General features: G+C 43.3%; 1 protein-coding gene across 1 annotated transcript; it reads left to right on the top strand.

The window, feature by feature from the left end:
• Positions 1 to 947: 947 nt before the first annotated feature.
• On the top strand, positions 948 to 19419 carry FBXO33 (F-box protein 33). Its single transcript, XM_055793916.1, is given in 5 exon segments — positions 948 to 1370; positions 1372 to 1524; positions 8002 to 8112; positions 13592 to 14277; positions 18443 to 19419. Coding segments are annotated over 5 exon segments (1602 nt in total). The 5' UTR covers positions 948 to 990; the 3' UTR covers positions 18715 to 19419.
• The last annotated feature ends 560 nt before the right edge of the window (positions 19420 to 19979 follow it).

The raw sequence follows: 19979 nt of genomic DNA on the forward strand, positions 1-19979 counted from the left end.
TTTGTAACAGATTTTTAAACTCTCTCAAAAGTCTGCACGCACAAGAGAAGTTATCTTCCCACACCTACAGCTGATGTTGGCACGGCTATTATGAAGCGGGTGACTTTTAAGGAGCTGAGAGAAGTAAGATTTGGAGCATTCCCCCATGTACCCCCTCAGGCTCGCAGCCAGCGCCGTGAAATGTCGGGCTCCGTCGCGCTTCGCCTCTCCTGGCCGTCAGCGCGTCCCGCGGCGGCGGCGGGAACGCTGCTGAGGTAACGCCGCGGGCTGAAGCGTACGTGCCCCGCGCCGCCGCCCGCCCCAACTTTCCCAATACAAGGCGCCTGCCCCCGGGAGCGCCCAGCGCACCACGGGCACCGGCGGCGGGGCCTCGCCCCGGCCCTCCCGCCGCACTGCGTTAAAGCGGAGGAGCCGCTGGAGCGGGGCGCGCTGCCGGGCCGGCCTACTCAGGGCGCAGCGCCGGTGGGTCGCGGAGCTGAGCCTCGGTCCGCCGCGGGGCTGGGGCGCGCAGCCCCCCTGCGCCGCGAGGTGTCGGGGGCTCCGCGGCGCGACGGGGCGGTTGGGCAGAGGCGGCCGCGCGCTGCCGCCACGGAGGGGTTAACAGCCAACGGCCCCTCACGGAGGCGGCAGGAGCTGGCTCCGCCTCCCACCCGCCGATGGCACGTTCCATCCGCCCCGTGGGGTAATTCCTCCACCAGACGCCGCGGCGGCTCTCCCCGCCCCGCAGGAACAGAGAGCGGCGCCGGCGGCGTGTTCGCTCGCACCCCCCTCCGGGCTGCGTGGTAGAGCCCACGCGGCGCCTCGCGGGTGGGTGGTCCGGCCCACATCCCCGCCCCTGCACCCCTTCCCCCCGCCTTGCGCCCCTCCCCGCCGCCCTGGGTGTTGGTACGGCCCGCCCCGCCCCTCGTCCCCCCCCGGCGGCGGCGCGGGTGGTGCGTCCCGGCAGCAGCCGCGTCCCGGCCGGCGCCCGCCCCCTCCGCCTTGTCATTGATGTTGTTGTTTTTGTCGCAGGAGCCGGAGGCGAGGCCGGGGCCGCCGCCGCCTGGGGCCGCCGCCGCAGCAGCAGCGGGGCTCGGCCCGGCGCCAGGCATGTCGGTGTGCGGGGAGGCGGTAGGCGCCGGCTCCCTGCCCAGCGAGCTGGTGGTGCACATCTTCTCCTTCCTGGCGGGCCCCGACCGGCTGCGGGCCTCGGCCGCCTGCTCGCACTGGCGGGAGTGCCTCTTCTACCCGGCCCTCTGGCCGCGCCTCCGCCTCAGCCTCCGCGTCTCGCCGGCCGAGCGCCCGCGCCTCGAGTTCCTCATGCGCAAGTGCGGCTGGTTCGTCCGTGAGCTCCGCGTACAGTTCGCCGCCGACAACTACCCCAGCGGCGGGGGGGGGGGCGGCGGCGGCGGCGGTGGCGGCGGGCGAGGGCGCCGCGGCGGCGGGCGACGGGGAGGCGCCTCCGCTCTGCCCGCGCTGGCTCGACCTGCTGAGGACCTACCTGGAGCTGGTGCTGTGCGTCCTGAGCAGCGTCCGCAACAACAGGTACCGCCGCCGGGCCGGGGGGGGGCAGGGGGCCGCGCCTCGGCCGGCGGGGGGCGGCGGGGGGACCCCTCTGAGCGGCCGGTGCCTGGGGGGCTGCGGCGCTGGAGCCGGGGGGGGGCCGGGACCTGGGGCCGCCGGGACTGAAGCGAGGGCGCGCTGCTTCGGGCCGCCCGTTTTTACCGTGTTCGGTAGCTCGGTGGGGAAACGGAGCGCAGGCTGTTGGCTGCCGAGGGGCCGGTCGGTGCGCGGAACGGGCTGTGACGGTGAAAACTTGCCCGTCTCATTGCGGGGAGGGGCTGCGGGGGAGGGGGGGGCACCAGGAGCTGGCTGCGGGGGCAGGGGGCCGGGGGGGGGAGGCACCTCCGCTTTGCCATGCCAGCCTCGCCGCGGACGGGCTTCACATCTCTTATGCCTGATGGAAAAATAATGGATGTCATGAGACATGAGTAGCGGGGTGTGTGTGTTCAAATGACAGCCCCGGTGTTTTCTGGAGGTGTTCTGTATCGGGGTGCTGCCCCCTTGCCCCCCCAGCCCCGAGGGCACCGCCGCTGCCCCGCCGAGCCCCCTGCCGCTCTGCCCTCACCGGCCGCACCGGGGGGCGGGCTCGGGGCTCGCTGGGAGGGTCTTACTTTTGTTTATTGGAAAAGTACTTAAGACGTAGGACTTGCTTGGCCAAAATAAATCGTAGAAATATTTTCCTGTGGTTTGGACTTAAGATGCGTTTAGATCTTCCTTTTTCGCAGGCTAACTTGGGCAGGTGGGATGATTTCCTCGTGTTGGAAGTTCCTTAAAATGCGAACGCTTATAGTGTCTGTACCACGTGTGGGTGTAATCCAGATAAATATCTTTCTAAAAAGATAACATTCAGATATCCTAATACATGGCCTGTAGTCAGCACCTAGGACAGGAAGGCAGGGATGTTACAGTTAGGTTGTGATGTGTTTGGAAAGCCGTGCAGATATTTGGGTAGGAAGTGGTTAATATTATTTCCCCTCTGTGTGCATATAGCTTCACCTATCAAAAAAAAAAAAAAAAAAAAAAAAGAAAAGCTGCAAGTATTTCAAGGTACCTTTAGGATGAATTAAACCTCGTGGAGGGCCTTTGGAAAACTGCAACTGAGTCGTGGTCTGGTCACCGCCCCTCTTTGAGTCCAGAGGGATTAGAGAGCACTTTGAGGCCTCCTGGCTTCCGTATTTTGAATTATAGCGAGGGAACCTAACGTGTAATTCCTCGTTGCTTTGTGACGGATGCAGATGTGGTGTGTGAGGTCTCACTTTCGGTTCATCTGCTCTGTTGTGCCCAGCAGGTACCTCCTGTGGTGCAGCTGCCTTGGCTGGGTGATACAAACCCTGCTCTTGGAAACAGCTCCTTGGCCCCAGCTCACCTTGATCCGAATTTATTTCTTGCCCTGTGAATCCTCGGTGTGCGAATCGTGACCATCTGTCTTGATTATTCTTCTCTTGCCTCTGAGTAGCTTTCACCTAACTGTTGAATCTTTGGGAAATCCAGTTAATGTCATAAGTGGAAAAAATGTCAGTGATTATCTGAGACAAGTATTGCTACACGGACTTGGAATTTTAAAATAAATAGTATCTGCAGGAGATGTTGCCTGAGGGTTTTGCTGGAAAAACTAGAGTGCTTGCCTTTTTTTTTTTTTTTTTTTTTTTTTCTTCTTTCCCTCTGTCTCACTAAAATATGAAGCTGTCAAACTTAAATGTGTTGTGAGGCCTTTGGTACGCTTTTTCTTTTGAAAAAGATTTATTCTCCATGGTCTTAACGGAAACTCATACAAGGGCACTTGCTTTCTAAAGGTCTTTTTGCAGATTCACTATGTACAGTGTGGTTTAGGACTGCGGTAAAATATTATGTGGAAGGTGGTTGTTTCTCCTGTACCTGTTCTCTGGTAGATTTGTATAATTTTGGGGCCAAGTCAGAGGTGAAAAGTTACCAACTTCGATAGGATTTTGCATTATTGTACTTTCTTGCTGTCTTCAAATCTTCAAATCATTTGCGTGCTGCTCTTGTGTTTTAAAATTAAGTAACGTGTGACTGGCGAACACAGGGTACCTGGTTATTACAGCAGGCTTTTTTTTAATGAGCATTTAAAAAACAAGGGGGAGGGAGGAATTTACATTAAACATGGCCTTTTATGCAGTTTTACTTTCTGAATAGATTCCTTTTATCCCCTTGAACAGACAAGGTTTTTAGTTTATTTTGATGTTTTGGGGTTTTTTTCTTGCAAGGTTTAACTACCAACAATTGATTAGTTTGCATGTAGAACATTGGATTTTAGCTCTTTTAAGTAGAGTTTTGAGATTGAAACAAAGTGGGAAGGAGCATTAAACTATGCTAAATTGCTGCCTAGTTCTCACTGTGACCACATGTCCAAACTGGAGGAATTGTCACCTTCCTGATGCTTAGTTTTGTCTAAGGAATGACCACAGTCCAGTCACTTTACTTCTCTGCTTCTGTTTATTCATCCATAACTCGAGTATAATTGATAATTCCTTTTTGCTTGCTGTATGACATTGTACGTGGGATAGCTACAGTAATTTCCAAAATAATGGAAACAGCAGCGTTTTTGACTTCTCCAGTGGCTGAATCACTTTAAACGCGTTCCTTTTGGAATTAAGTTTGAAACAGGATAGTTCTTTCATAACTCCTGTCAGCCCTTATGATAGCTTTCTGGCAGAGAAGTTCAAAGAACTTCCATCTTGTACTTCGGAACTGGGGAGGAAGAAACTTACTTTTGTGAAATGGTATGCTGTTTCTTAACTGTGTAATCTTCTTGTAGTCTTTTAAAATCTACTATTAAACAGTACAGTAACAACCCCCCTCCTTTTGTGGGGGGGAGCACTTCAGATGGGTCTAGAGAATTCCTTGAGGATTTGCAATACCGCAGGACCTAAGAAAAGTAGTGACTAAAAATAATGCAATTTCTAAATGCTGTCCTGGGTAGAGAAGAATGATGTGTATTTTTGCTAATAAAAGCATTTTCTTTACAACATAAAATTGCCAATTTCTAAGCAGATCTGCATGTTAAGTCTCTAGAAAAATATTTCCAAATGACCTTTGCTAACTCTGGTGGACTTAAGGAAGTAACTATTTGTCTACAACTTGATTTAAAACCAGCTGATGATATTCTGACAAGTACTGCTGCTGGCAGCCAGTTGTCATCCAAAAAGGTATATTGTAGATCTGTCTCATATTTGAGGTAGAGCTGAAGTTGCTGTAAACTTTATTTTGTGGGTGGCAGCTTATTACTCCAAAATACTGCCTTAATAGTGCTGGGACTATGGTGAACTCTAAAAATCTGTAATTTAATTAAATAAAAGGTACTGAAGTACTGTTTATAGTGATCTGTACCTTTTCCATGAGTTGTTACGTTTATGGCAGTAAACGAAGCAAAGTAACTGCATATTACTGTTTAAACAGTTGATGTTCCACTTCCTATTAAAAAAAGGAAAAGATACAGGTGGGTGTAATGTTCTGTAGCAGTAGCAGGAGGGACAAGTTGTTTGTTAGTGGCTCTTGAGAAATCCTAATAATCTGCACCTTCTCAAACTGATCTCTCAAAACTAAGTTCCGGAAGGCAGGTGGGAGGATGACAAACTTTGTGTGTGTCATTTCGGTGCATACAGTAGCTAATAAGCAATTGCTGATCATTCAGTAGGAAAAATCTGTGTTCTTTTATGCAACTGAAATCTCAAAGTACAGTCTTTCCTCTAGCTGATTACAAAGGAAAATAGGAAGGTAGTGATACATTTTCTACACCCCACCCCCCCGCTTTTCCTCTGCAGGACGTTAATTTGTGTGACTTGTTTGTTCTTTGCTGTGGAAACAAAAATGAAAGTTACAGTCAGACTGTGGTGTCTCGGTGAGGTATGGTATCCATCTTGGAGTTGCCAAAAATTGGTGAATCGCTCAAAACAGTAGATTGTGGCCGTATTTGAGGTTTTTTTATGGCGCTCTTCTATAGGTCTGAGCAGGCAGCTGCAACTGGCAAAAACTAGTATAGTAATACAATATGTGCCTTACCACTTTGTTCATGTTGAATGCAAGCCAGGCCATTTTGTTCTTTTTTTTCATTGGGTGTTCAAAAAAACCCTACCAAAACTGAAGATGGAGCCTAGAAAGAAGCTTATTACATTTCATATGCTTTTTGAGCTAATGGAAAATAAACGGTTCAGAAATTCCCCCCAAACACGTTTTTCCCCAGCTGTGTGTCTGAGTAGTGCATAGGATTAAGATGCCATTATGACTTCTAGCAAAAGATGACAATTAACTTCTAAATAATTTTATTTAAGTAGCAATCACTTTACTCTCTGCAATAAAGATGAGATGTGAGCTGAATGCCATAGAGATTATATGACACTGCAGATAGTAGCAAAAATCTAATACTGTGTTGAACTGTGATCAGATTTGTTTATGTCATCTGTGCTGTGAATGGAAAAATAATTGGATGTTTTCATTGCTTAAGTTTTGAGGTGGAGAACTTTTCCATGTTTCTCTGTAGTGCATGAAATGGCAGTCAAATAGACGTAGTAAAAATGTGTGGGATACTAGGAAATAGTGTTTCATGTGTCCTGTAGTTTGGTGGCTCTAAAATTAATACCTGCCTATGGTAGCATTCGCTGGGGGTACCAGTAGCACAAAAGAAAAAGACCTTCATCACCTGTGTGATGTGACTATGTAGGTGATTCAGAATTGTTCTGAAGATTGCATTTTGTCTCTTTGCTCTCAGAGTTAAGTCACCGAGATCAGAAGATAAAAGCTTAATTATAGCATTGGCTGTGAACACTGCCTTTCACACCAGGTGGAGGTTTCTGCTGCTTTCCCTGTCACACCAGACTATCTTACAGCTTTTGAGGAAAGGAGAGCCCAAAATACTCTTGGTGGTGGTGCCAGCATCTTCAGATTTCCCTGCCAAGCTTATTCTTCTGTATGATCTGGCATCGTCTTAGTCAGGTTTATAGAATATTGAGCATGTGGTCAGGGCTCAGTTTATATTAACGTATCATCGGTACAGTAGTCCTGTATTTAAAAGACTATCAAATTGTTAGAATTTTTGGAACAGTTACAAGATTTTCTAGGAATTTTGATCTGGTATTTGTCATGACTCGATACGAAGCTTGTGGATCTTGCTACTAGGTGGTAGTTCACCTATAGGAAAAAAGTAGCAGGTGCAACAGTGGGTAGATTTCAGGAAACTAAGCTATGGTTATTGAACACAGGAACTCCAAAACAGGTGAAGAATGATTTATGATAGATACCAATCACAGACTGCAGTTCATACTTCTAAAATGTAAAACTTGGCCAACTGATACGTTTTTTTTCCTCCCCCCCATCAGCTCATACTGCGGAGGTAGTGACCGGTCACTGTAGCTTCCCTGAGCTGTGAGCTTTGTAATTGTATTGCATTTCCCTCAAAACTGATCTGAAATATTGGCGTATGATTTGTAAGCCAGAAGAAATAAGAATTTATGTAACTCAGTTGTCAGCTACAGGTTAATTGGCATCTGCTGTTTAAGATTAATTTAACTTGTGTAGCCATTTATGATGAAACTGGAGTTTCTGCCCTGTTAATTATCAATTGCAGACTAGTCCTTGCGTGTTAGGAGTAAATCTAATTTACAGCATGTATAAATATAAAAAACGTTGGCCCAAAACTTAGTCAGTTAAAAAAAAATAAAAGTAAATGCCACACAGCTACTCTAAAACTGCAGTTATTTTCATATCTCTTGCTTGATCTTTTTTCAGGAATAGAACAGATGTAAGTCAGGGAAAGGAAAACTGACTGGCTAGCACACCGAGTCATGTCCAGCATAAACTTAAGAGGTTTTATTTCACTTCTTTTTAGGTATCCCTTCCAAGAATTAAAATTGTATGTCATGGTGGACCACTAATCCTTTTCAGGTCACTGATGGGAAAGATTAGAACAGCCTCCCTTACTTTGGTATAACAGAAATTAGGCACTGATTAGGGTGTGGGGAGCTTTCAATTTTCCTGTCTGAGGTTTGTGTTGCCTCGATTGAGGCAGGTTTGGGCTCTGGTTTGTAACCCAGGGTTGTATGTGGTTGTGTTCTACTTGGGTGTTAAATGTTAAAAGGAATAGGTATTTGATGTTTTCATCTGTGGCACTTACCACACATGTTCCAAGGATTAAAAATTGCATGAAAGCACTGCTAAAAGTTTTCTTTATGGTGCTGGCCTGCTGAAAATACTCCTGTGGTGACTGAAAACTGGCACTTGCTTTTACAGCTGGATTCAGCAGCTTGCGTGGTCCTCTTCCCCTTTTTACTTCAGTCTCCTTTTCTTTAGTTTCCATATGTGCCTGTGTTCCAGGACAATAGGATGTTTCTGAAAACAAACTACATTGTTCCATTTAATAATGTGTTTGTTTGACTTAGCTAGAATGATTCCTGACAGTGTTTTAATTTTGTGTACAGATTCCTTTTTTATTTTGTCATTTCATAGGAACCTCCAGAAGTTAAGTCTCTTTGGGGATATAAGCATTCTGCAGCAACATGGAAGTATATCAAATACATACCTCGGCAAGGTTGACCCTGATGGCAAGAAGATTAAGCAGTAAGTTTTATCTGTAATTTATCAAATACATTAAAATAATAAAAACAGATAACACAGATTTTCATGCCTGAAATACATGCCTGAGAAAGCTTTACGTTTTTAATAGGATGAGAATCTAAATTATTAAATTGAGTTGACTTCTGTTCCTGCTATTTACATGAAGTAGTCTGGTTTTGTGGCTTTGTTTTTTTTCTTTTAACAGAGTGAGAATCCCTTCTTTCCTCTTTTCATTGTGTTCTAGAAACCATATCATGTTAACGGCACAAAAGAGGAGCAGGGATGGGGGTTTGTTACCAGCACCTCCACTATTGCTGTACATGAAAGAATTAGAAAAGTAATCTGTTGTATTTCACAAGAATTGAGAGCATATAGCGAGCAAACTTGAAAGAGAGTGTAAACACAAACAAGTTATTTCAAGTTGCATCTCAAAACTAGGTTATATATTTGCAGAATTCCTGGAAGATGCAGTTTGCAATGTGCTTGTTAGTTCAGAGGTGTATTTTAGCTTGCCACAATTACATTATGGTACAGTCCTTGAATGCTTATAATTAAAATAGCTAGTTCTTTTTCTTTGGAAAAAATTAAATACAGTGTTAAAAAGCTACTGACTTCTGGAAAAAATTACCAGAGGGAGTGATGCTAAGTTAACCATTTCAGTAGTTCTGCTAAACTTTCCCTATAGATAAAACCTGAATACCATCATTTTAATTTGTAAATTTGTTTAATTTTTAAACATCTATATCCCATAGTTTGGGAGTGGAATGACTACAGCCACTCCAGATATTTACTATTATTTTTTGGAGTGTTTTCAGAAGTAGTATAGGTATATTATCAGATCAGTGTATGTATGTGAACACAACCACTGAACTAAATGTTTGGTCATGACTTAAATTTGCAAACAGTGCAAATACAGATGTGTGTCACACACTGTGTCTTTGTCATCTGTTATGCTTAGAATGCAGGACTTGGAGCAATTTGGAATTCTGTTTAACGTGTACTGTAGTGCTGTGTGCAGGTAAAAGGCTGATTCAGTAAAAGTTCGGTTTTTTTCCATATCCTTTGTTGTAAAAATATAAATATATAATATCTTTGCCAAGGGGCTTGAAGAAATCAATCTAAGCAGATGTTTACTCAGCTGAGTGCATGGTTAAATGTTTCTTCAAACAAATAACAAAAATAAGAATGCACATTTTGGAGCCATAAACCATTCAAAACTCATTATCTAATTTGAAGTTAAGTCTTTTAAGGTAAATATTGACCTTTGCACATTTTGGAATGAGCAAATAAATATGGGGGGGTTTGGGGTTTTTTTGGGGGGTTGGTTTTTTTTTTTTTCCTAGAATAAAACAATGTGTTTGGGACCTGCTAGTCCTTTTCTAAATTAAAGAAGAGCTGGCAGTGTTTTTTCAGTGTTCTCAAGTTCGTCAGCACTAGCAGCAGGCTTACTTGAGGAAGTAAATCATGATGGCTCCTTAGTCTTGTCTTTTGCATCAGTTAGGCTGTGAAACGTGGATACTGATAACTAATGTTGAAAGGTTTTCAGCAGCCTTTGGACACAGTGTGATTGGCAGTTGAAGCTTTTTGGAATCCATTTGGTGATAAACCTTACTAGCTGTTTCAGGAACTTTCTTCAATTAAAGCAGTTGGGGAAGAAAACATTTTCTTAATTCCGTAGCATCGAGCTGGATGTGACAGATCGTGGGTGAAATCCCAGCTAGCACAGAACCATTAGGATGCTCCCCCAGATTTAGACTAAGGGTTATTCTGAGGGAGAGGAGACTTTAGATTATGTTTTCAAAAGTATCCTTTTAGCATGGTTTGTAAGGCTTGTTCTTTTCCTGTATAGTATGTGTCCCTGGTTACTTCCTAAAATATTCTTTGCAACTCTGTTCCTTAGTGTTGGGAAGCTCAGCGTAAGCGATGCATTTGTCTTGTGTTGAGCAAAGGGTAGTTGTTTAAAATTTTGGCTTTCTGAAATCTGCTTCCCATGACTGATCCATGTGGTTCAGATAGTTTGGTTTCCAAAAGAACCAGTTTAGCCTCTGTTATTAAACAAAACGTTTTGATTGATAGTCTTTAATTAAACAAATAGGCTCCATATGGACCTTAGTAAGATCTTTGCTTCCTGTCCAGGGCCATCGATGTGCTTGACTACTGGTCAGGACTGTTTTTTGGGCTTAAACAGTAATTCAGCTGGTCTAGTCAGGCTTTGATCTGTCCTCTGTCTGAAAGTGCCATTTGGGGCATTAATTGTGAAAGTTAATTTATTCTGAGGTTTTTATTTTTTAAATAGTTTGCTTCAGTATGATCCCACTAGGTTTCAGGTTGGTGGTGAACATCCCATAACTGCTGCTTACAGGGAACAAAGGGGGCTGATTAAGTACACTTGCTGAGGCATCATTAGGTTATGTTGCTTTCTTGCACATGCTGAGCTCTGCTTATTATGTTTTGTGCTATACTTGCTAAACCATGCTTAAACTTGAGTTTTAAAAGTGAGGTTTAAGAAAAAATGTTGTACTACATGCTAAGCAGTTGAAGTAAAAGTTGCTATGATAATAAAGTGTTAATTCCCAAGAATTCACTTAATTTGTCTAAACTTCTAGAACACATTTCAAACTATTTTTTGCAAACTCCAGTTAGATGCAGTCTGTCCATGGAAAAATAGAATGTATATAAGAATTTCCAGGGGAGGAAACCCCCCTGTTAGAGTATTTGAAAAATGCATTTGAAATATGTTAAAACTAATGGCCTGTGGTTTATATGGTGCTTCCTGTCTGGCCGAATACAAAGCAGGTATTAAAAACAGTCCAAAAGTGATCACTGTTAAATACGTCTCTATTGACATGTTTGATCTCTTTTTATTAAATTGGCAAAGAACTGGGGCAAGTTTTCCTAGGGCCTTCAGGCTGGTAGACTTTCAGCACAGATCTAAATACTTGTATAAATACTTCAGTGTTTGCACTAAAAAGTTGATGTGTAGATAGCATTAAATCAGTATCTCTCTTTTTACTGTAATTCCCATAGGGCAGAAAACCCACCCTACAGCTGCAGAGTTCTGTATCATAATTCTTTTCATTAAATTGTGTGAGGACCGGAACAGTGCTCTTCTAAACTTAGATGTTTTAAGTCATCCGAGAAGCACAATTGAAACAGATTTTCAGTGCGGTGAGGTATATAGATGGTAGTATTCTACTGAGCATCTCAAAAGTGATTTGTCATCTTTTCAATTGTTCTGTGAAATATTACAAGTGCTGTTAAGATTGACTGCTTAGGCTATCACGAAACAAATTCTACCATTGCTGCAACCACTACGGCACCTTTTGTAGGTGAGTGTGTGTGGTGAGAGGCAGGAGGGAAGGGTCTTGGTTCACTGGAAGAAATTAGAGAGGTTTCTGTGGTAGAACCTTGTTCTTTGGGGCACTGTCAGAGAATCTGCCTTCAATTTAAGCATCGGCAGGAATAATTATCAAACAATCATTGCTGGGGTCAAACAGGGCTCATCTGAACTGTAAAAGAATTTAGGAATAAAATAGCAAACCTACACTATCTGTGACTTGAACTGTTGTTTAGAACTTTAATTTGTGTCACAGTTGCCAGTCGTTGGTTTAAAAACAAAATGTTGAGAGAAGATCTGGGAGAACTGAAATCTTTAAACCTGATGACTATACTAGGCAAAACCTTGGAAACTATTCTGAGGTGTATAATAGATAAATACAATAACGACACCAACTCTTCCGCTTACAAAGAGAAGTCAGGACTCGCAAACCCAGTACGTTCTTAAGAGAAGGAAGAAAGCACACGCAGGCAAGGGAGAGGATGAGTAAGGATTTTGCAGGGGAGAGGATGAATGAAGATTGATCCTGTAACTTTCTTACAACAGCAGGATTTATGGGGCATCAAAGGTTGTAGGTGACAGGTTCAGAGCAAGCAAGAAGAGGGTGGAAAGACATTGCAGAGTTCTTTATTATTGGATGTTACAGTTGCTAAAAGCTTACTTGGCTCAAAGAGGGACCTGGAGAAATCGGTAGAAGTGAGGTCCCTGAGGGTTACCGTTACAGAAAGCTGCCTCTGGCTCAGGAGGTCCGAATTACAAATTTTTGGAAACTAGGCAGATATTTGAGAAATATCTCTGTGCTTTCCATGTTCTGTTGCACTTAGGGCATTGGTGTTTCTCTGCTGTCAGTCAGGATACTGGGCTAAATAAGCTTTTATAATTTTTTCTGGACATTATGTCGATTGAAGATGTGTGGATGAGAATAATAACTTTGTAACATTGTTTTGCTTAGATGTATAAAGTATATAGATACTCGTAATGATAAAGGAAAAAGTGTTCTGTGCAAAACGCACCCTGATTTGAGGCACAAAGATCGCTGTTAGTTTTGCAGTGGAGCTGTTTACGTCTTATTTCTTGATGTTTCATGGAGCTGTCATAGCCTGGCTTAACTGCTTCCCTTAAATGCTGATCTCTCCTTCTGGCAGACCAGGGTATGAGATCTAGCGCTTATCTACACGTGTCCTAAAATGTATATGCTCAAAGAACACTTGTCATTTGGGCAGGAGGACTGTTTTGGGCCTTAGCAGCTGTGGGAAGACGACTGGGAAAGTATTTATATGGAGTAAGTTTGTAGAGTTTGACTGTACTATTTAAATTTAGTATTCAAAATCTTATCTCAAAATACTTTGAACATCCCTTCATTAAAAAAAAATAAAGGGGTAGGAGGGGCGGGATGCATCAGGATAAGTACATAATAATTATGCGGTGTAATAAATGCCATGAGGATTCTGGCAGTGCCAGAATTATCTGGTGCTTGTAATCTGAGACTGAAATATTACCAGGTCCAAGTAATTTTGGTAAAACTTGAACCTTTTGACACTTGAAAATCCAGTTAGCTGTACATTCAGAATTACTTAAAGAATCTTCTCACATGTTTGTTCTTTACCCTTTAATGAGCAAAGTCAAGCAGTTAGTTTCAGATCACTCTCACTTGCGCTCGAAGTCCAAGTTTCTGCAACCTTTCATTGAAAATTACTTTTTTTTCCATATTGAATTTGCAGTTCTGGAGAGGTTAGGAAACATGAAAAGTTGTTTGTAAAAAACGAGAGCTGTGTTTTAAAGGCATTACAGGTTTTCTTATTTGCATAACCTTAAAATGTATGTGGGAGGGTGTTAAGTACGTGCTGGAAAATACATGAAATGAAGGTTCGTAGTGTGCCACGGTTTTTGAAAGGCGAAGTATGTAATTTTTCTCAAGACGGTTTACGATTTTAACCTTTTAAGCGCAGTGAAGATTAAATTGCTGTGGGAAGTCTGCAGAGCCAGGTTCTAACATTTGTAGTTCACAAGAACCATAACAGCACCTTCCTGCATAGTAAGGCCATAAATGAAAGAAGAATTCTTGAATAAAAAAATAGAATGGTATGCAATTGGTAAGACTAAATCATGTTTAATAGGATCATTGTCTGTTTTGTTTACTTGCAGAATCCAGCAGCTGTTTGAAGAGATATTAGGCAATAGCAGGCAATTGAAATGGCTGTCTTGTGGGTTTATGCTGCAAATAGTAACTCCCACATCATTGTCCTCCTTATCAAACCCCATAGCCAACACCATGGAACATCTGAGCTTGCTGGACAACCACATCCCTGGTAATACCACTCTGATCACTGCGGTTGAATTGGAGCGCTTTGTGAATCTGCGTTCGCTCGCGTTGGATTTCTGTGATTTTACAGCTGAAATGGCAAGAGTCCTGGCTGACAGCAACCATGTGCCTTTGCATCGACTGTCTCTCCTGGTCCACAGCGTTTCCATAATGCACAAGTCATTGAACAGTATGCCAGAAGATGAGAATTGGCAGGCGCTGACTCGCAACAGCACTAATCTTCGGGTCTATATAATGGCCTTTGATGTCAAGAGTGATGATATGTTAAGGATTCTTAAGCCCAGTATCCCCCTAGAGAGGATTCACTTTGACAGCTACATCACTTGTGTTTCAGGGGCCGTTGTTGACCTCATATCCAGGCAGTATGACAAGTTCCTCACTCATTTTATACTAATGAATGATGTGATAGATATGTCTGGCTTCCCAGATCTTAGCGACAACCGGAATGAAGATCCACTTGTCTTATTGGCCTGGAGGTGCACAAGACTGTCTCTCCTCGCTGTTCATGGTAGGTAATACATTGCAGAGGCACAGTATGTGACTTTGGAGTACTTAGAACACTCGAGCCTGTCTGATCATAATGTGTTTTAGTGGAATGGTGTTCAAAAGTCTCCTGCACAGTTGCTATACATGCTGTTGTACCTTAGACTGGTAATTTTGCGTTTGAAAATTTGAAGGTGTTTATCATGTACGAGTTCTAAACGTACTCGTAGCTTACCAACTTCTGTTGAGAAGTCACAGGATTTTACTAGACTGCTCACAGAAATGGGGATAACTAAGAACTGAGCATTCCAGGAGGCTTATTCTGAAAGCAGTCTGCACTGTGCAAGTTCCACCAAGCAGCTGGTTGTGTGAATATGAACACTGAAAACATTTGCTGTTTTACTGTGAGCTCATATGCTGGCAAGATTAGATAATTGTGCTTCCTGTTTGTAAATAACATGGGTGAAGTGCCCCAAGGCTGAGGGAAGGAAGTCTCTTACCAGTTTGGTAAGACTTTGCCAGCAGATGAAGGCTGAAAAATAGAATGTGGAGGAGGTTACCTTGCTGAGTGCATTTGTTTCAGTAATACCGGAGCTAGGTTTACCCCACCTATTTATTTGGCGTGTAATTGCAAATGAAAAAAAGTGTGCATTTGTACTCAGCTCTGCCATCAGTACAGTACTGGCTAGAAGTTACAGTTGCTTGGCAAATTCTAAGGCACCTGCAAGTGGAACAGTGCAGAACAGTTATTTTTGTGCGTGCCAAAGTCAGCTTACCAAGAGCAAGTTTGGCGGTGCCTGCGTGAAGGAGTTAATTGATGACTCTGCGTTGTGTTGCATAAGAACGAATGCAGCATTCCTCAGACTTCCTCGGACTACTTGGGGGAGTAAATCAGCAGTCATTCAGCACAGGCAGGAGACCTTCAGCAGCGAAGGCTGTACATTCAGATTGCCATTGGTCGAAGTCAAGAAGGTCCTGCTGTATTTGCTTGAAAAAGTTTTTCCATTGACTTCTACTGAAAAACTGTGGTGGGGGATCAATTCAGTTGTCTCTCCTTTACAGTTTCCAGGTCTGACAGCTTTTGGCTCCCGGCATGTGACCTTAACTGCTCTAATGTGGATTTTAGCAGTTTCTTTTAACGTTTGGACACAAGTTTGAGGACCTTTAAAAAAATAAATACACGTTACCTTAATTTATCCTCCTGCTCCAGGGAAGTCCTCTAATATATTCTCTAAACTTAAAAAGAGAGCTGGTAAAATATTTGAACATAAGTTTGTGTTAAGTATCATTTAATACCAGTGCATCTCTGTTCAGTAGAAGGTATTAGTCTGTGCAGAGCATTGGGAAAGCAAACGCCTTCTACAGTTCTGTCTAGCAAGTGGTTGTTGCTGCATCTTCTTTCTTTGGAGAGATGCTGTGTGTACCCAGGGGAGAGAATGGCCAAATAATCACCCTTGCTCTGATGTTGGGATTCAGATTCTTTGCCCTTCTTTTCTCAGTTCCTTGCTTCAGAAGCTGGCTAAGCTGCTTATAATGCCTCCTGATCTTTTCTAAGCTGTAAATATGGCTTCTGTGGTACTAGAGCATAAGCATCTTTCTTCTAGAGCAGCAGCTGTGAGAAGAACATGGCTAGGACCGAAGATCTAGAACGTGTGATGCTTCAGTACAGTCTTAGCCTCATGCTTGTATTTTCTGGGATTTACCATGTAGTAGTTTCTGGCTCCACTTGTCGTATTCTTCATGATACTATCAAGCTTCCTTCAGGAAAAAGTGGTGGTTTTGTTCAGGGTGCCATAATTTGCTTTATATTTAAGTGCTCAGGTTTCTTCTGTCTCCTGAAGTGGTTATTCTTCAGTTTGCAATACCTCTCAGGTGTTTTTTAGTTTTCCATCTTTTGCTGCTATTTTTCTGTGAAAAAGCTTTGATTTACATATAGTTTTGGCTGCCACTTGTCACTGGCCAAAAGAGGTGGGGGAAGACATACCCTAAAAACACTCTTTCCTTGGGTACCTTGAGAGTATCTTCGGCCTTTTGTGGGAGGTCACATCTTGTTTCCACCAAGGTAGTATCTTCAGGAGCAGAGGAAAGCCGATTGAAGGATATTAAATATATTCTTGCAGAATGAAGGAAAGGTGTGAAGAGGGTGTGGTCATTTGGGATGGGATGGAGACAGTAGGATACTCGGAGTGGTATGATCTAGCACTGTGAATAAAAAGCATGCCTATGGGGCGTCAAGCTTCACCACCACCCCCTGTAAGAGAAGGACAATTCGCGTGGATTTCCAAGACTTTGTGTTGTAAACGTATTGTGTTACCTACGAGATTCTCAGTTTTATTCTGTCCGTGAGCAAAGCTAAAATTGGAATTTGACTAGCAAGGAAAACCAAATTATGGTATGTCCATGGTGAATTTGTTGTTCAGTAATACTTGTAGTGAGGTGATCATTCCTTCTTACCTCTGAATACTTAGCTGGGCAGAGGTTCTCAGCTGCTGGAAAGTTACTGAGAAACTTCAGGCAAAACTTTTGAAAGGAGAATTAATTGAAATTGAGATTGAGAATAAGGTGTTTGTTCCAAAACATAGAAGATCTGACCATGAAAAGTTACAGCAAAAGCCACATGCCTGAACCGCAGGGATAGTACAGGGGACTTAACTGCAGTTGTTGTTCCCTGTATTCTTGCACTTTCTCTCAGGGATTTCTTTAGTAAGTTCCTTTACCATCAAGATAACCGGAAGATGGTGTGAGCGCTTTCAAATCGTGATGGGGAGTGTTGTCTCCCAGGTGGAGACAGCAATACAGGTGCAATTTTCCGTCAGGTTTAATGGCCTGCAGCCTTACTGACACCTTCATCTTCTGTGGACAGTCGTGCTGGAGGTGAAGTATCAGCAGGTGGTAATTGTAAGAATGCATCATTCCTAATGGTTAATATACCAGAAATGTGCCATACAGATGTGTGCAGGCTTCTTTGTTGAAAACTTGCCCTGAGTAACGTATTTACAGGAAGCCTTGAGAAAAACGGCAGGAAAAAGTAAAAGAAAACAGAATGGAAATTTCTCCTTTATTACTTTGGCATCGGTTTTCTTCATCCTTTAACTAAGTGCCTTGATACATTATGATGTAGAGCATCCTTATTAATTTACCTTATAAATTAAAATAAATTAACCGCATTGTTGAAGACCAACCCACGGTTAGTTTTTATTTCTCAGCAGCTTAATTTCCCCAGTTCAAATACTGTGCAGACTGCGGCTTTACTTGGAATCCCAGTGGGCATCTCCCCAAGAGGCGCTTAGCACCTGTGAGAATGATGAAGGCAGAAATGAGCCTTTCCTTCTGCAGCGGAGGGGCTGACTTGGCGGAGCTCCCAAAAAGGGATGTTCCCAGGTCATCTGTGGTTTGCACCTGAATAAGGAGCTCAGCTTTTGCCTTAGCCAGGGTACAGAAAGCTAACAGGTAACTGGGGAGTAGGTGTTTTTGAAGAAGGATGCCAATATACGCTAATGGGAAGAGCGGGAAGCTTTGTAATTCTGTTTAATCTTAGGTAGAATAACAAGATACAGGTAGGGGTTTTTATACTGGTGTGACCTGTTTCCTGGAGAGGCTTCTGGTGGGGGGTGTGTGTGTTGGTATTTTTCACTTGGTTGGCTTGGTTTGGTTTTTTTCGTTGTTGTTTTGGCATTGATTTGGGTTTTTGTTTTGGGCATTATTTGTTAAGTCTAAGCTAGTGCAACAAAAGCAAACTTCAGATATTTTTTTTTCTAGCATAAGCACAGTTTTGAAACAATCCTTTGGTACATTCACTTAAGATAATTGATTATTCATTCTTTCAATTCTATTTATTTATACTATTAAGCAGATCACAGGAGGTTTGAAATTGAAGGTATAACTTGAAGTAAAAAAAGCCACTTTTCTACAAATGGTGAAAAAATTAGATCTAGAAAAGCTTGGCCAAACTATCTGAAATACTTTTGATACTTTCTTATTCAGAATATAAAATGGGGCTTTAACACTTGCAACCAAAAAAACCCAAACCCATGCTCTAGGGGGATTCTGCCAGACAAAAGATGACAAAACAGGTTGGGAAGGACGTTGAGATGGTCTGATATTAAGTATTTCAGTAAAAAATCGCCTTGTAGCAAAACGACAGAGCAACCTTTTCTTTTTTTTTTCCCCTTTCTTTTTCCCCCACCTAGGTTACACAGTTTGGGCTCATAACCTTATAGCAATTGCTCGTCTTCGTGGCTCTGACCTGAAAGTCCTGGAGGTCACAGAAGAAAGCATTGATTTCGACCAAGGAGAACTGGCAGACCAGGATGTGGATCCAGTACACAATCTCATTGAGCAAGTCTCTCTCGGATTGGGTCGACCTTGGCACGCAGTCATGGACATCGAGCTGCTCAGTGTCTTCACCGAGCCAACCCGTCACTTTTACAGAGAGATGCAAAGCTTCAGTGAAGGCATTTAGCTCCTTATTTACAATTCCTGTGGTTACATATGCAAGTAGGGTCCTATTATGTTTTTTCAGTAGCGTGAATTAACCCCTTTTGTGCTGTGTTTAATCAGTATTAGCTATATAGAATTATATATGTGTATTCTACTTCTTGATCAAAGAACGTAGTCGGGTATTGGTTTAGAAGCTGAAAGTGGCAGTGTTTAGGGTTTTCACGGTTAATGGACTTGTCTACCAAACCTTACAGAGGTACAGCCAAAGGCTGTCTGAGGTTGCCGGCTAACTTACTTTTGTTGAGTAACTGCGTTTTGAATGATTTTTATTATCCCATCGGAGTTCCGTGCTCAGGAGCCAACTCTTTTTAATACCCGTATCCATAGCCCAGTGGATTTCTGTGCTGTCATTGTGTGCTTAATCTGGTAGCATGCTACTTAATAGGCTTAAAGGAAGAGAGGTCTGCCCAGGACTGTTCGTTGTAAGACTCTCACCTTGCTTTATTTCACGTGCAGGTTCCGAAGCATGACTAAACTCCCATTCTCAGCTGTTGGTAGCTGTTAAGCGGCAGAGTGAAACACTAGCTTTTCAGGTACCTGCACTTCCAGATCCACTCCATAAGCTGTAGTCTTTCTGGATTCTTTGCAAATTCCTCCTTGTTTATTCTCATGTTCTGTCGCCTTCCTTAAAAGTTAGCTTTGGGCCAAAGTTTTAAGAGGGGGGGGGGGGGGGGGGAAAGCAAGAATGTGCACTCCGATGAGGTACACACGTAACAGTGAAGACTTCAGTACAGAGGTATACACCCGCAAACAAACATTAGTCGTGAAATCCCTAGCAACCGAGTCACTGGATTTTCTCTGTCAGCGCCTGTGTCAGCTGCCAAAGAATAGATTAAAAACGAAGAAGTGCCCACATGCTGGCAGGGGCAGGCCAACTTCTGGCCAGCCAGATACTGCTAGATTGTAATATATAAGGTCGAATTTCGACCTGTGGTACACAGCTGTGCTGTGGCTCAGTCAGCAACCTCAGAACTCTTAACAAACATGCACCTGTTTCACTGTGAATAGTGAATGTAAAGGAAGGAAAGGAAACAAATACAAAGCTTGTTCTATCACAGGTATGAGCTGCTATGATGCATGAAGAACATTCCATGAAGTATGTTTTAAAATCTTGTTATATCTGAGAGGCTTTAAAAGCCGATTTAACTGTTTCAGGGCAACCGCGGTACAGACGTGGTCTCTGTGAGACTTCCACCTGACCCCAGTTTTAAGTGGTACGAATGTTGT

The sequence above is a fragment of the Falco peregrinus genome, chromosome 1 (assembly GCF_023634155.1).
Source record: "Falco peregrinus isolate bFalPer1 chromosome 1, bFalPer1.pri, whole genome shotgun sequence".
Taxonomy (NCBI): domain Eukaryota; kingdom Metazoa; phylum Chordata; class Aves; order Falconiformes; family Falconidae; genus Falco; species Falco peregrinus.